Source organism: Mustela lutreola, chromosome 16 (genome assembly GCF_030435805.1).
Source record: "Mustela lutreola isolate mMusLut2 chromosome 16, mMusLut2.pri, whole genome shotgun sequence".
NCBI classification, from domain to species: domain Eukaryota; kingdom Metazoa; phylum Chordata; class Mammalia; order Carnivora; family Mustelidae; genus Mustela; species Mustela lutreola.
The window spans coordinates 47,891,230-47,906,752 of record NC_081305.1 but is presented as its reverse complement, the minus strand read 5'-3'; the positions used below and the strand labels follow the sequence as shown (position 1 = coordinate 47,906,752).

General features: G+C 47.2%; 2 protein-coding genes across 2 annotated transcripts; both read left to right on the top strand.

Annotated features, from left to right (window-relative positions):
* The first annotated feature begins 3,077 nt into the window (after positions 1 to 3,077).
* LOC131817642 (zinc finger and SCAN domain-containing protein 4-like) lies at positions 3,078 to 9,094 on the top strand. Its single transcript, XM_059151185.1, has 6 exons — positions 3,078 to 3,473; positions 4,017 to 4,182; positions 4,268 to 4,975; positions 8,464 to 8,681; positions 8,779 to 8,892; positions 8,996 to 9,094. Exons 1-6 carry the CDS (start codon positions 3,078 to 3,080, stop codon positions 9,092 to 9,094), a joined length of 1,701 nt encoding a protein of 566 aa, XP_059007168.1.
* Positions 8,640 to 15,026, top strand: LOC131818166 (zinc finger protein 154-like). The gene is made up of 4 exons (XM_059152378.1): positions 8,640 to 8,892; positions 10,827 to 11,311; positions 11,444 to 11,565; positions 12,867 to 15,026. The coding sequence occupies exons 2-4, from the start codon at positions 11,178 to 11,180 to the stop codon at positions 14,273 to 14,275; spliced, it is 1,665 nt and encodes a 554-aa protein (XP_059008361.1). The 5' UTR covers positions 8,640 to 8,892; positions 10,827 to 11,177; the 3' UTR covers positions 14,276 to 15,026.
* The last annotated feature ends 497 nt before the right edge of the window (positions 15,027 to 15,523 follow it).

Sequence of the window (15,523 nt, the reverse complement as noted above, 5' to 3'; positions counted from 1 at the left end):
AAAGTGAAAGAAGATAGCTGGTGGATTTTTATAGAGAAACACTTCTGAATAACCACCTCTAAGATCAAGAGGTGGATGTTGCCAGCTGAAACTGGAAGTCTGGCATCCCAGGAATCGTATTTAGTTCTGGGTTGGGGTCCTTCTATGGAGCCCTCCATATATGTACCTACGCCAGGATCTACTATTTTTCCCAAAAGTAACCAACATCCTAAATAATACTGATAATATCGGGGCGCCTGGGTGGCTCAGTGGGTTAAGCCGCTGCCTTCGGCTCAGGTCATGATCTCAGGGTCCTGGGATCGAGTCCCGCATCTGGGCTCTCTGCTCAGCAGGGAGCTTGCTTCCTCCTCTCTCTCTCTGCCTGCCTCTCTGCCTACTTGTAATCTCTCTGTCAAATAAATAAATAAAATCTTTTAAAATAATAATAATAATAATACTGATAATATCTATATGCTTTTGAAGTGGCATAAGTGGGAATAAACAAAATGTATATATTGGTTTCTGCATTATTTCATTCAACATTTTGATTTATGGCTATTTCATGTTGTAGGAAACAGTTTATTCACTTTCAGTGCTATCAATGAATGATCATTCAATGATCAATGCTAGTCTTATGAATAATCATATGACTCTATGAGTTAATGATAACCTATTTCATTTAATGTTGGACACTTAGATTGTTTACGATTTGAGAATGTTATGAATTATAATGTTATAAACATTCAGATATGTCTATGATGTAGGTGAGTACATTTTTCTGTTGAACAAATGCCCTGGAGTAACACTGACGGTCACATCCTGAATACATAAACACAGACTTAGTCGATACCAGTCACAGCATTTCCACAGTGAGTACTCACCAGTAGTGACCAAGAGTTCTAGGTATTCCAGTCCATGTCAACACTCAGTCTATTTGATTTTTGTCTTTCTGGCAGTACTTTATAGCATGCCATGGTAGTTTTGTTATAAGATATCTGCCTTTGACAAGTATTTTGACCATTTTCGTAGAAATCAATCTTCTGTTTCATTTATTTGAAAAAGTTTTTGCAAACTCATTCTGTGTTTTACCTATATATTGAAAACATCTTCCCTACTGTGCTGCATTTTTAAATGAATAAATGACTTCACTTGATGAACACTATCTCTCATTTTAATGTAGTCCAGTATGTCAATCTTTTCCTTGGGAAAAGAACTTCCTGCTGAGTTCTTTCTGTATTGTCTAAAAGACAGCTTTTTCTACTATAAGTTCTTAAATATATTCTTCCAGGTGGTCTTCTAGAAGCTCTATTTTACATTTCTCAGATTTTTAAAACCCATCTAGAACTAATTTTTGTAAATGGGGTAGGATGGGGGTCAGGATGAATTTCCCCCTTTATGAATATTCAGTTGACATAGCACCATTTATTGAAGACAAAAAATAAGCTTTCCTGTCAGCACATGCACTTCAGTGTCATGTTTTATAGAAAGCAGGTGACCATATAGATAACAATCTACATCAGGCTAACATTCTGCTCTGTTGCCTTATTTGTCTATCCTTGTGCCATGGTCACAGTGTTAATGAATATAGTCTCATAATCAGTTTTGTTTTGTGATTATGTAAATCCTCAAACATTATTATTCCTCAGAATTATCTTGGGTATTTTTTCTAATTTATTATTTATTTATAATTTATTTTTTATTATGTTCAGTTAGTCTTGACTATTCTTAGCCTATTTATGTCTACCTAATTTTAGAATCAGCTGTCAGTGTTCACACACACAGAAAAACCACTTGTTGGATTTCCAATGACATAGCATTGAATTTATACAGCAACTTGGGGATAATTGATGTTTTCCAGTTGGAATTGAGTCTTGCAATCCACAAACATAGCTACTCCTTATACATATAATATCTGTAATATTGTGTATTTCTTTAAAGGGCTTGCACATTTTCATTGAATTTTTCTTAGATGTTTTATGTTTAATGGCGATATATAGAGTTGAGTTTTTTTTTTAACTTAATTTTCAGCTGCTAGTGTCATAATATAATCCAAATGATTTTGGCAAATTGGTCTTGTATCAGACATCTTGCAAAAATTCACCTTGCCTAATATTTGTAGAATGTTTGATACTTTCTTGGAAACAAAATCAGGACATGTATAAAATAATGATATTTAATATATTTTCTTGCCTTTTTTACTGACTAAAGAGTAGTCCAATGTTGCATAAAATTGGCAGTGGCCATCCATCTCTCAGTTTTAAAGGGAAAACATTTAAGGATGAGTTTGGGTATATTTCGTATACTTTATGACATCAAAAAAGTTCTCATTATCCCCAGTTTACTAATATCTTTTGGTAATGAACACCAACTTTCATTAAACACCTTTAATATATCCAAGTAGATGATTATATTGTGTTTTTCTAAACTCTATTCATGTGGTAATTGACTTTTTAATTTTAACCCAACTTTTCATTTTGAAAGTAAACCCCAGTTGGGGCACCTGAGTGGCTCAGTAGGCTAAATGTTTGCCCTCCACTCAAGTCATGATCCCAGATCAAGCCCCGCATTGGGCTCCCTGCTCAGCAGGAGCCTTTCCTCTCCCCACACATGTGCTCTCTCTCTAATAAATAAATTGTTTAAAAAACTTTAAAAAAGAAGGTAAACCCCACTTGTTTTGTGATTTATTATTTTCTATATATGTCATTGGATTTGATTTGCAAATGTTTTGCTTTCCATTTCTACACCTACCATTTGTGAAGATCTTGACCTGTAGTGTACCTTTCTTTAATGTACTTATAAACTTTTATTATTAGGGAGTTGCTACACTCATTAAAAGGAGAGTGTTCCCATTTTTTATGCTCTGGGAGCGTTTGTGTAAGATTAGCATTCTTTCTTACATGTCTAGTAGAATTTATGCATGAACTTATCTGAAACTGAATTTTTAAAATTATGCCTGTGCTGTAATTAGTTCTGTATCTCTTCTATTTCTAGCTTGCACTCTTTAGGTACTGATGAGCTGGTGCAACAGACTTCCAGAGAAACAAATCAGGAGGAACTGAATATCTGAAATTGAATCTCTCTGAGAATTCCTATTAAGGATGGCTTTAGACCTCAGAATCTCATTTCAGGGAGAACCATCTAGGAATGATTCTGGGTCAGAAAACCTAGAGCATAAACCCTGTCAAGGACAAGCCATTCAGGAGGAAAAGGAGATCTGGGAGTTCCCGAGGACTCAGCTCAGTTTATTACAAAACAATAATAACTTATGTGCAAGGCAGGAACTGCAAAATCTCTATAAGTTATTTCACTCATGGCTTCAGCCAGAAAAACACAGCAAGGATGAAATTATTTCTCATTTGGTCCTGGAACAGTTTATGATCAATGGCCACTGCAGTGACAGGGCCATGTTGAAAGAGAAATGGAATGCCAGTGGCAGAAACCTGGAGAAATTCATGGAAGATCTGACTGACGATGGCATGAAGCCACCTGGATTAGTGAGTAGAGGGTTTCAGCTCCTGGCCTGAGGGTCAGAGGTGTGTAAGGATTAAGTACAGCCTGTTGTAATTTCCCGGGAATAGAGAAGGAAGAGTTATTGTAGACCCACTTACTAGTTCTCACCAAAGAGACCCTTTGCCATGCTAAGTAAGCAAAATGAGAGCAGATGTTTTATAGGCATCTGTTCAGTAGGACATAGAAGAGCCAACATATTAATTAATTTTAACCAATGAGATGGTAGGAGGACTCACTAAGAAACTGACAGTAGAGCAGAAACCTCAAGAATGGGGAGAAATGCCTTAACACAAGCTCATTCTTCCCTAAGAAATCTTGAGTATTCATCTTTTCTCATTGAAAATGACACACTAGTTAGAAATTACCATGAACTTTAAGGCCAGCAGGGATAAGGGCAGAATAGTGGATGTGGCAGCATGCGGTAGTGGGATCTTGGGAAAGCCACATGAGGGAAGGTCAACTCTGTCACTCAACAGATCTATATACCATAGTGATGAGGTGTTGTTTTGTTGTTTTTTTTTTTACAGGTCCACATCCACATGCAGGGACAAGAAGCCCTCTTTTCTGAGAATATACCCTTAAGAGAAGTCATTGTTTATTTCACGAAACAGTTGTCAGCAGGGACCTCAACAGAAGAGAACATGGGGACACCCTCCTGGACTCCCCAAGATACTTCCCTGGAAACAGGACAAGGTGAGTGGGGTAAGCCGAGGTACCAGAGGGATTCATGCAGCTCCTTCTTGGGCACGACTTCACCGAGTCACTTTATCCCCCACAGGAGAGAAAGCTAAAGAAAATGGCGACAACATTTATCCCATAAATGACAGTATTACCAGTCAAAGCAGTCAAATACCTTCCCTTCTCATTATCCGAGAAGAGGACAGTGTTTCTTTGAAGAATCCGCTTAGCTCCAGAAGAGCAGCTCTAGGCACATCCGGGTCCCAGGAAGGGGCCCTGGAAGGACCCTTCTGTCAAGATGTCCTTACAGATGGGGGACCAGGGTTTCTCTCTCAGCTGGTCCAGGTCACCCCTGAGCCTGTTCCTACCCACCAGAGAACTGAGGGGAAATCCCCATGTAGGGGACAGCAAGGAGGATGCCGTGAAACACAAAAGTCATACAGATGTGAAAAGTGTCCTAGGTTCTTCAGGTATCTCTCTCAGCTACAAGCCCATCAGAGAAGACATAAGAACGAGAGGACATTTACTTGTGCTGAGTGTGACAAAGGCTTCTTCCAAGCGTCAGACCTACACGTGCATCAGAAGATTCATGCAGGAGAGAAGCCTTTCACGTGCAGCATGTGTGAAAAATCCTTCAGCCACAAAACCAACCTTCTGGCCCATGAGAGAATCCACACAGGAGAGAAGCCTTATGAGTGCTCCCTCTGCCACAGAAGCTACCGCCAGTCATCGACCTACCACCGCCACTTGAAGACTCACCAAAAGAGGGCCTCCAGAGGGCTTCCTTCCACACCAGGAGCTTCCTCAGGTGCAGCCCCAGTGGAATGACGTAGAAATACGAATGCAGATGCGTGTATTTCCATGGCACTTCCCTGTTTAGAACGTGTCATTTCCTCATTATATTGTCCGTGTCTTCACTAAAATGTGAGGTGAGGGAGGAATTTCTCAGTTCGCTCACTAGAGTATCTCATGTGCCTAGAAAGGTGGCTTACAGATTTCAGGTAGCCAACAAAGAGTCTGCTGCATGAATGCACAAATGTGTAATGTTGGTACTTATTCCTAAAACCCAGCAATGTTCTTCCATAGGACACCAAGAGCAGCTCCCAGTGGTCAAGGGATGCTTTCCCTCCTGCTCCCCTGTCCTCTGTCCTCACCCTTTGTCTTTACTGGGCCACATGAGCATGAAAAGATAGAAAGCAGAGGCAGAAACCCAGACATAGGTCTTATCCTGTAAAAGGGAACCTTTATATTTAAATGTTACATCTCTGCAATACACTGGAAACATTAACAGCTAAACTGGACCTGATATGATTTATGACCGCAAGTCTCAGAATGCTATTTTATTGACAAACACCATGAAAGTTCAAATGATTTCTGCTCATTTCTTCCAGAAATGGAAGGTATGGGGGAATGGGGAGCTTATTTGCAGAGCTACTTTGAAAGGGAAGTTTGGAGGAAATGGAAAGATTCTGTGCACAGCTGGGGCAACAGCACTTGTGCTGGTTACTTGGAATGTATTTGTGAGTTGGTTTCTGCTAGGAAACTGGGCTCAATTACACTGACAAACTGGAAGGTACCATATGAAAATGGCTTGAATCACAGAAGGGGGTATTCTATGGGGTAAATTGTGACATTTCTCTCACTGCTTCCATTAAGAGGACTATGGGGCTGCAGATAATGCTCCATTGTGTGGAGAGGAACATTTATTTGTTCTCTTTCCTGGTTTGTCTCCAGGGGTTTGCTACTGTGAATATTCTTGCACATACCTCTTGGTACAAGGGAAAGATTTTGTTTGGAAAGACCTCTGTGAGGCAGGTTGTGAAATAACAGAAAATATATATGTCGGTCTCTGTCCCTAGTTCCAGGCACAGAGCTCCTAAAGCCCTTGTAATTTCTTAAGTGATGAGAGCAATAGAAACATCTTTTTTTTTTAAAGATTTTATTTATTTATTTGAAGGAGAGAGATCACATGTAGGCAGACAGGCAGGCAGAGAGAGAGAGAGGAGGAAGCAGGCTCCCTGCTGCTTGAGCAGGGAGCCCGATGCGGGACTCGATCCCAGGACCCCGAGATCATGACCTGAGCTGAAGGCAGCGGCTTAACCCACTGAGCCACCCAGGTGCCCCAAAACATCTTTTGTTTTAATACTTGGTCTTCTAACTGGTTCCTGATACAGAACCCCTAAGTCATCTGGAATTTCCTGGGTGATAGGAATGTCTTCCGTTTCAGTGAGGCAGTTCCTGGATAGCCTCAGGATGGGGACTGGTCCCAGGAAGACCAAATCATGAGCTTAGAACTTTCAGCCCCACCCTCCATGAAGTGGAGAGGAGCTAGAGATTGGGTTAGTGATCAGTCATACCACACAGTTTGGAGAACTTGGTGAACAACCACGTGCCAGGATAGTGACACACCCCCAACTCCATGGGGACAGAAGCTCCTGCACTGGGGACCCTTTCAGACCTCACCACAGCTTGGCAACACAAATGCACAAATACAGAGACTTGTGAGACAGGCATGCAATATGGATGCCCAAACAACACACAGAATTGTACAGTCTCCAAGGACCAAGTGTGATGAGGGGAATGGGTGTGGAGATAGTCTGGCCTGGAGAAAACAACCTATCCCATCTCTGCATATTTGGTGATGGGCTGGTGGGAGTCAGAGCAAAAAGTTGGGTGCATACCTTAAGTACAGCCTGGAGGCTCAGACAGGTTTAAAGATTGACAGGTGGGGGTGGGGGGCAAGTTGGAGCCTAGAAGTCTTTACACAGAAATGTTTGTCTCCAGGGCCGAGAAGCCTGTCTGATTGGGAGAGGAAGGTGGGAGGCTTACGGGCTTTATGGGAGCAATGGAAAATTTCTAGCAGGTTAGCAGCCATTGTTAGAACAATTTGCAATTTGCCAAGAACGGTGAGGAAGAGCTGTAAGCACTACGGTCTCCTGCAATAGCTGCCAGCAGGGATATGTGAAGGTCTCAGTGGCTACTCTCAGTCCTTCAGGGCCTCACACTGTAGTAGTGACAGTGATAACTGGGTGACAGCTTAGCATGGGGGCACAGAGTGGAGGGGCCACCCAGGAGCCATATTTAGGTTTCCTCCCTCCATGGGGAGGAACTATTGCCAATAGCAGTGAGGGAACAGATGGTCTAAGGTGACATTGATGATGTGGAGAGCCTCAGGTGGAGATGTTGGGGTGGGGTTACTTGGTGGTCCCAGGCTCCTTAGACAATCTGGCAGGTGAGGTGTTTGGGAATCCTAGCCCAAGTCCTGGGAGATTTCTGCTGGAGAAGAACAGAAGGGAGCAAGGTGAGTGGGTCCAGGGCAGTGTAACCGAACCTAACTAGCGGTTACACCGCTGAGCAGCCTTATGGTAGTCCCTTACCCTCTCTGAGAGATAGATTCCTCCTTTGAAAATTGGAATCATAGTCGGTCCACACTGTTTTGGGGGCTGTTGAATGAGATAATCCTCAAGAGAGCCCATCAGCATTAGGTTCTCATGAAAAGAGTGGGGGCCCTCAGAAAAGGGGAAGTGTGCATGTGTCTGTAGAGTGCCCTCTACAGGGAGGGAGACCATATTAGGACAAGGCTGCCTCTGTCGTGAGGACATCAGAGTCTGGGATAGTACTTGGTCCTGTTTGAATCAGCCACACATTTCCTAGGCAGCATATGCTGATTAACAATCAGAGAGGCAGAGATTATTATGAAGTAGGACAGCAAGGGGCTGTGGCTGTGGGAGTGCAGTTGTGACAGGTGTGGCAGGAAGAGTGATGTGCATGTGGGGAGGGAGTGTGAACTCCTGTCCAAGGGCCCTCAGTGCCATCACAGTGAGGGTGAGCCCGTGTATGGTGGTGTCTGGGAAAGGCGATCTGGGAAACCCCAGGAACACTGCCTGGAAAGCGGGGTGGGGTGGCGTGTTGTGGCCTTACGCAGAAGGTCCGGAGCTTAAGTGCCATCGGTCTGTCCACCTGCCTGTTGCTAAGGGGTGAAACAGCAGTCAGTGTACCATTATGAGACACTAATTGAAAAAAGATAATGTTTATTAGCTTCCACTAGGCGTGGACATATCAGTGTCTGACGGACACTATGAATAATGTGTCTGTTTGGTTTGTGGCTTTTGGGAGGATCCAGAGCGACATCCTTAGCCTCCAGGATTATGCTGACTTCCCTGGGTCCGAAATGTCTGCACACACTTGGGTGGTCGGCTGCAGAGAGCACTGCAAAGAAACACGATCACGTGCTCTCAAAAAAAAAAAAAAAAGCGAAGCCGCACCTCGGCCTTTTCCCAACACCACTCCCACCAGACGCCCAACCTTCGCCGCAGGACTTCGCCGACTCCCCGACTCCCGGCCGCAGAGCCGTGGGGACTACACCGCCCAGAATGCCCGGAGCCGAGCGACAGCGTCGCTGTCCAATGAGCACTTCAGAAGGGTTCTTCCGCGCGTGCGCGTGCCGTGCGGGTGAGACTTCCGGCTGCTTCCGCATGGTGGCCATCATAGCTGCTGTCGGTTTTGCGCGCGGGGTGAGAAGGGCAGGCTTTCTGCGTCCATACTGACTTAACGCGACCGAGAAGCGGCGAGAGGAGACTCTGTCCGCGCTGCACGTTCGCGGATCCACAGCTTGGCAACGCGGCTTGGGCTGCCCCTCGCTGGGGCGGAGACCGGGACCACCGGCCCGGTGCTCTCCGCTCACGGAGTCCGATGGCGGCGGCCGCGCCCAGGGACCCGGCTCCGGTAAGCGCTCGTCCCCCGGACCCTCCCCGCCGCCCCCACCCAGACCCCGAAGGCCCGAGCGCGGGGCGCCTGCTGGCGGCCCAGGCCCCGGTGTTCGGGACAGGGAGTCGGGGGTGACCCGGCGTGTGTGAGCGCCGGCGGGCTGCGCGCGGGAGCGGGCTCCGGTGAGAGGCACGTGGTGAGGGGCGATGTTGAGCCCTGAGGCGTGGAGCTTGAGCTGCTGCCTTCCCGGTCATCAGGGCCGGGCAAGGGTATAGGGAACTTTGAGCCGGTGGACCCCGGGTCTTGTTGGTCTAAGGCTGGGCTCTCCCCAGTTCCCGCGGCATCAGAGGCGCTTACAGAGGCTGCACGAACGAGTGGGAGGTGGCCTGACCCGACCCGCACCCGCCTGTCTTCTGCACTGTTGTGTCCCGGGATCTTAAGTGCCATTCCCCAAGTTTTGAGTCTGGGGACCCTGGGGAAACCCCAGGCCCGCGCCAGGAGTTCTGTGAAGGGGTTTCCGTTTCTGGCAACCAATGTGCGTGCAAGGCTATGCGGGGACTGGTAGCGGAGTGTGCGCACGCCCCAGTTAACACTCAGCTGCACCTGTTCGGAACGCACCGTTCTGTTTTTTGGCGGGTGAGAGCAAAGAGCAGGGGACAGCAGTCGGGCCTGGAGTGACTGCCTGAGAAGTTGGGCGTGTCCTCTGGTGGTCATGCGAGGCTTGGGTATGCGCAGCTATCTGATGTTACCAAGGTCTTCATAGGATCCAGCCCGCTGTGGCATGGAGTATAGACTGCGGGCTGCGAGAGGATGCAGGAATATCAGGGTGGAAGCTGCTGTCAGAGTTTAGGTGACGGTTACTGGCCCAGAGTGCTGGCTTAGGTGTCATTGGATTCTGGATATGTGTTTTGAAAAAGTGACCACTGATTTCCTAATGTGGACCAAGACAGGGTGAAAGGGAGGCTTCAGGGATATCTGAAGGGTTTTTGTATCTGCAGCTATAAGAATGGAAGCTCCATTGACTGAGATGAGGGAGTTGGTACTGTGAATGATGTTGGTGGGAGATGTTCTGGAGAGCTCTGAGTGGATGCGTTGAGTGAGCAGCCAGATACACCAGTCTGGAACTCTGCAGAGTGGTTCAAAGGGAAACATCTAAAAACATCATGGCTACTCTGTGGGCCCAGGTGAGTGAGCTGTGGGTCCCAGTTGTGAGAAGTTGTGAGTCTTCTGGTTGTGGTGGTAAAGGTGTTATGGTGCCAGGAAGTTGGGGGAGGAAGGAGGACTAGGACTGAATACTTAGAAGATGGTATGACTTCGAGATGAGGGATGTGAGTGGCTATGAAGGGAGAGTGCGTCAGGAATAGGATACTTGGGGAGGTGGCCAAGGTTTTCAGTGGAGGAGTAGACATGAGAAGGACACAGAAGCTCAGAGGACATGATGACACTCAGGCCTGTGCTGCTGGTGCTTCTCCAATTTGAACTCCATCAGGGTTTTGTGAGGACTGTGGTAGGGCTTGGGGTGTCTCATCCTGGAGGAATAAGGTCACGTGTATGTGCTGATGTGATCATCTGTGAGAGTCACTAAGTCTGGGGTAGGCCACCAAGGAGCCTTGCTTTGGAAGAGGGTCGGATGGACAGAGGAAGATGGTGATTGCTGAGTGGTCACGTGCTGCACAGGTGGAGGAGGACCTTGTCTGGTGCAAGATGCAGTAACTCAAGGCCTGGGTGTAAATTCTCCTCCACACTCTTCTGCTATTGGGAAGGCCTCCTACTAATTAAACAACTTTTTCATCAAAGGTGCGTTTCCTGCTTATCCCTTTGGATGGGTTTCAGTGCCCTGCCAGCCCATGGAGTTACTCAGACAAGCCAATCCCATCCTCTTACAGGAACCTCACCCTCTCAATCCTATGAAGCTTGCATTCCACAGCTTCTGGTTATTCACTCTTTTTCAGAGTGCCACCCCATGTGGGCCTGTGTGGGGTGTGGTGTCCCTCTTCCAGGCTGTGAATATCTGTGATCACTAAAATGTTGTCCGTCTCCTCTGTCCATGGTCAGGTGTCATGTGTTGACCATCCCCATAACTCTAAGGTAGGACTCCTGCCCTTAGCAGTGGGGTGAAGAGGAGGTGATAAAAATAACAATGACGTGCAGGGGAGCCCAGGGAGATTGCTGTGGTGCGGGACAGTGAGATGTGGTGACAGTAGGCATGTGGCTGTGGAATTCAGGCTCGAGAACAATGTGTACTTGGGGAGGGAATATGCCTTATTGATGCCAGGGCCCTGGTTTTCAGCAGAATAACCCAGATGGCCAGGAGGATCCGTCTGTGCCAGGTCCACAACTTAGATATTCAGTCATCTAACTGCATCTTGTTTCAGCAGGACTCTCTGATCAGTGGGCCCACGAGGAGACAGTGGCATCACGGCATCCAGGCACTGGGGTGTGGTTTTTCTTCTCAGTTGGGATGATCAGGGGAGGATGGGCATAGGGTAGATGTGTGTGGGAAAAGGGATATGGGTTCTTGGGAGAGGATCTTTCTGTGGTTTCATCTGTCCCCATCCTGCCAGGGCAGGGTGACCTTTGAAGACGTGGCTGTGTACTTCTCCTGGGAGGAATGGGGTCTCCTTGATGAGGCTCAGAGATGTCTGTACCAGGATGTGATGCTGGAGAACTTGGCACTTATAACCTCCTTGGGTAAGACACTCAACCCCATCCCTGTGGCCTGAGCTAGTCTCTGACCTTCCCTTGGTCCCCAGGAACAGTCCATCTTGACATAGGGACCATGAGCCACAGGTTCCTTCCCCTGTTCCAGGGGTAGGTGCTGTGGTTGGTAAGGCTGAGGTCAGTGCACCACCCTTCTTACTTGAACAGCCCCAGCAGCAGCCTTCCTGCTGAATTTCAGGGAAGGAATCAGGGTCAGGAGTCTTGCAGTGAACCCAATGGATATCCCCTTATTTGCCCTTTCCCTGACTGGGTTACTTTGTCTCGATGCATGCTCCACGTCTATTTCCTTTCTCTGCTGAGGCTTCCTTTTGCCTCCCTGTGCCAGGACTTGCTGTCTCTGACAAAATTATTATGTTTATGGACCATGGGCTATTCTCATGAAACTCTCCTCCAGACTTGTCTGGGGACTATTTAGTTCTCTTTGCCATGGGCTGTTGTATGCTGAGTTGTTCTGGGATACCGATGGCTACTCAACTGTCTTTTCCTTAGAATTTGTATCATGAAGTTGTCATGGGCTTGCTGATTGTGGGAGTGGGGTTGGATTGGAGACCCCAGGGTGGTTCATGGTAGGTACATTGACGCACACAAAACACAAAGGCTGCAGAATGGTACCTGGAGGAGATGATGTCAGTGCTGTGTTTACATCAGACCAGAAGCCTATTTGTTTGACTAGTATTCTGATGCCAGGGGCCACATTTCATTTCTGTCTTTTCTTCCCTTTTCTTGGCACTTTGCCGATTTGTCAACTCTGTTACTTGCTTCTACTCTTCCTTCTGGTGTGGGGTTAACCTCGCATTTCTGGGATCCCTAGCCCACTCATTTTCTCACCAGGCCATCTGCAGCACTTTGCACACTGGCTGCTGTTGCACCATGAGGTGTGCCCGTGTAAGCAGTTCAGAAAACCACCTGCCAGGTTACAGTCCTATTTCCTTGGGACTTGACACACCCTTCTGCACGGAATAGGTGTGTCAGCAGAAGATAGGTTGCTTTGGAAAATTGTTGGCAGAGGAATAAATTGCAGACCACTTCTGTCTCTGGGTCACACAGTGCATGTTTGCCTCCTTCACCTCATGAGGCCTCTCCCATTCTCTGCTCTTTGGAGCCTGCTACTGCTGAGCAGCCCCATCTTCCACCTGAGCCATCTCCCTGGTCCTGCAAACCATCCCAAGCACTGGTTCCTGGGTCTGCTAGACACACATCTGGAGCTTGCATAGTAGCTGCCCCCTCCCACCACAGGCAGCGTGCACTTCACCAGCATTTCTTGCTTTCAGGCTGCAGGCAGGGAGCAGAGGATGACGAGGCACCTGAGCAGAGCATTTCTGTACAAAGAGCGTCACAGGTCAGGACTTTGCAGGCAGTTGTGTCTCCCCAGAAAGCCCATCCTCGTGAGGTGTGTGGCCAGGACTTGAGAGACCTTTTGCTGTCCAGTGAGCACCTGGCAACACTTTGTGGACAGAATCTCTACAGTATTGGGGCACACAAGGGACAGTTGTATTTCGATGCAGACCTTCCGCACCAGGAGCAGCACACTGGAGAGAAATGCTTCAGAAGCAACATGGGCAGAGCTTCTTTTGTGAAGGACTACAAATTCTCTGTGTTAGGGAAACCCTTTTCCTGTGGGGAGGTGACATCTTGGCCTGTGAGGGACATCTTGGCCACCTCGAGATTCCTCCAGCATCAAGCCCCACCCAGCAGGGAGACGTCATACAGGAGGACTGAGTATGGGGCGTCCTCCCATGGAAGGAAACTGCAACGCAGCTGGGCAGAAGGCACAAAGGACTTCAGTTGCAAACACACACTTGCTTATCACCAGAGAGACCTCACTAGAGAAAGATGCTTCATGTGCAGTGAATGTGGGAAATCTTTTAGCAAGAGCTACAGCCTCAGGGACCACTGGAGAGTGCACACTGGGGAAAAGCCTTACAAGTGTGGGGAATGTGGGAGGTCGTTTCGGCAGAGCTCTAGCCTCATTCGGCACCGGAGAGTTCACACTGGAGCAAGGCCTCACGAGTGTGACGAATGTGGCAAATTATTTGGCAACAAGTCTAACCTCATTAAACATCGGAGAATTCACACTGGAGAACGGCCGTATGAATGTAGTGAATGTGGGAAATCCTTCAGCGAAAGCTCTGCGCTCCTTCAACACCGCAGTGTTCACACGGGAGAAAGGCCTTATGAGTGCAGCGAGTGTGGAAAATTCTTTTCCTACCACTCCAGTCTCATAAAACACCAGAGAGTTCACTCAGGATCAAGGCCCTATGAGTGCAGTGAATGTGGAAAATCCTTTACTCAAAACTCCAGCCTCATCGAACACCGTAGAGTTCATAGTGGAGAAAGGCCTTATAAGTGCAGCGAATGTGAGAAATCTTTTAGCCAAAGCTCTGCACTGCTTCAACATCGGAGAGTTCACACTGGAGAGAGGCCTTATGAATGCAGTGAATGTGGGAAATTCTTTACTTACAGTTCTAGTCTCCTCAGACACCAGAGAGTACACACTGGATCAAGGCCTTATGAGTGCACTGAGTGTGGGATATCCTTCACTCAAAACTCCAGTCTCATTAAGCATAGGAGGATTCACACTGGAGAAAGACCTTACGAGTGCAGGGAGTGTGGGAAATCCTTTAGCCATAGTTCTAGCCTCATTAAGCACAGAAAAGTACACACTGGAGAAAGGCTTTAGGAGGACAGTGACTTTGAAACATTCACTGGGTCTTTCATTTCAGTGACCATTCAAATATTCATACTGAAACGGCTCTGTGAGTATCTGAATGTGGGATATTCTTTACCTAGGAGTCCAAACTCCTGAAACACTACTGGGTTCCCCTTGACGAAGGCCCGTGAGTGTGGAGAATGTGGAAAATGGCTAACCAAAGGCTAACCTCATCACACCCCAGAGAACTCGTGAAAGCCCTTACAAAAGCCTTGAAAATGAGAAAACCTTCTACTGAAGGACTTGACGTCATAGGAGTTCACAAATTTCAAATGGGACAACTACCTTAACTGCGCAGGTATTTATTTGATGAGAGTAACAGCACTGGAGGAAATCCCTCATGAAGGTGCCATTTGCCTGCATTGACATTCATACATTCAAACATCGACATAAATCCCAGGTATGTAGCAGCTGCACTGCAGTCTTTGAACCTGCCCAGGGCCGTATCCCGGTGTCAGGACAGTTGCTGGAGGACTGATGAGCAGCCTGAGCACTTACTCCTTCCCCATTTTTCTTCTCTGAGAGGGCATGGATCTCGCCCGGTTTTGTCCTAGAGGACTGTTGGTGATTTGAAAAGGAGGATGGCATATCAGGGATGTATCATCCTTGTGAAACTCTGAAGGCATTTCCCCAGCCTCCAAATCACCAACCCAGAAACAGTCTGCCTCCCATTGCTCTTGCTGTACGACAATAAAGGTCATATTTTTTAAGCCACCATTAATCTTGGGGATTCTGTTCACTCTGTGTGTGTTGAAATTAACTGTGTTTGTGGGCATGAAGGGGTGAAGAGAGTTGTGTGCCTCAGAGGGGACTGTATGATGGCAGAAGACAGCTCCGCAGCTTTGACCGAGTTTGCATGGCTGCTTCAAGCCTTTAAGGAAAGACTGCAGGGCTCTGTGGTCCTGAGTTATAGCTGGATGCCAGAATGTTTTGTGGGGTCACCCGGAGTGGGAGCTGTTTTAGCCTGAAGTGGGGGCTGCTGTTGGTTGTTGTTTCACAGCCTTTAGTGCTTTTGAGCAAATGGTCTTGTTTTCTTATTCACAGGGGCTATTGATGGTGAAGGAGGTCTATTCTCCAGGGCCAGCAGCAGCGCCAGGAGCCTTGATCCTCTGAATTCTGTAGCATAATGTCACTGACTTTAAGATTATAAAGACTAGGGACACCTGGGTGGCTCAGTTGGTTAAGTGGCTGCTTTTGGCTCAGGTCCTGACCCCAGCG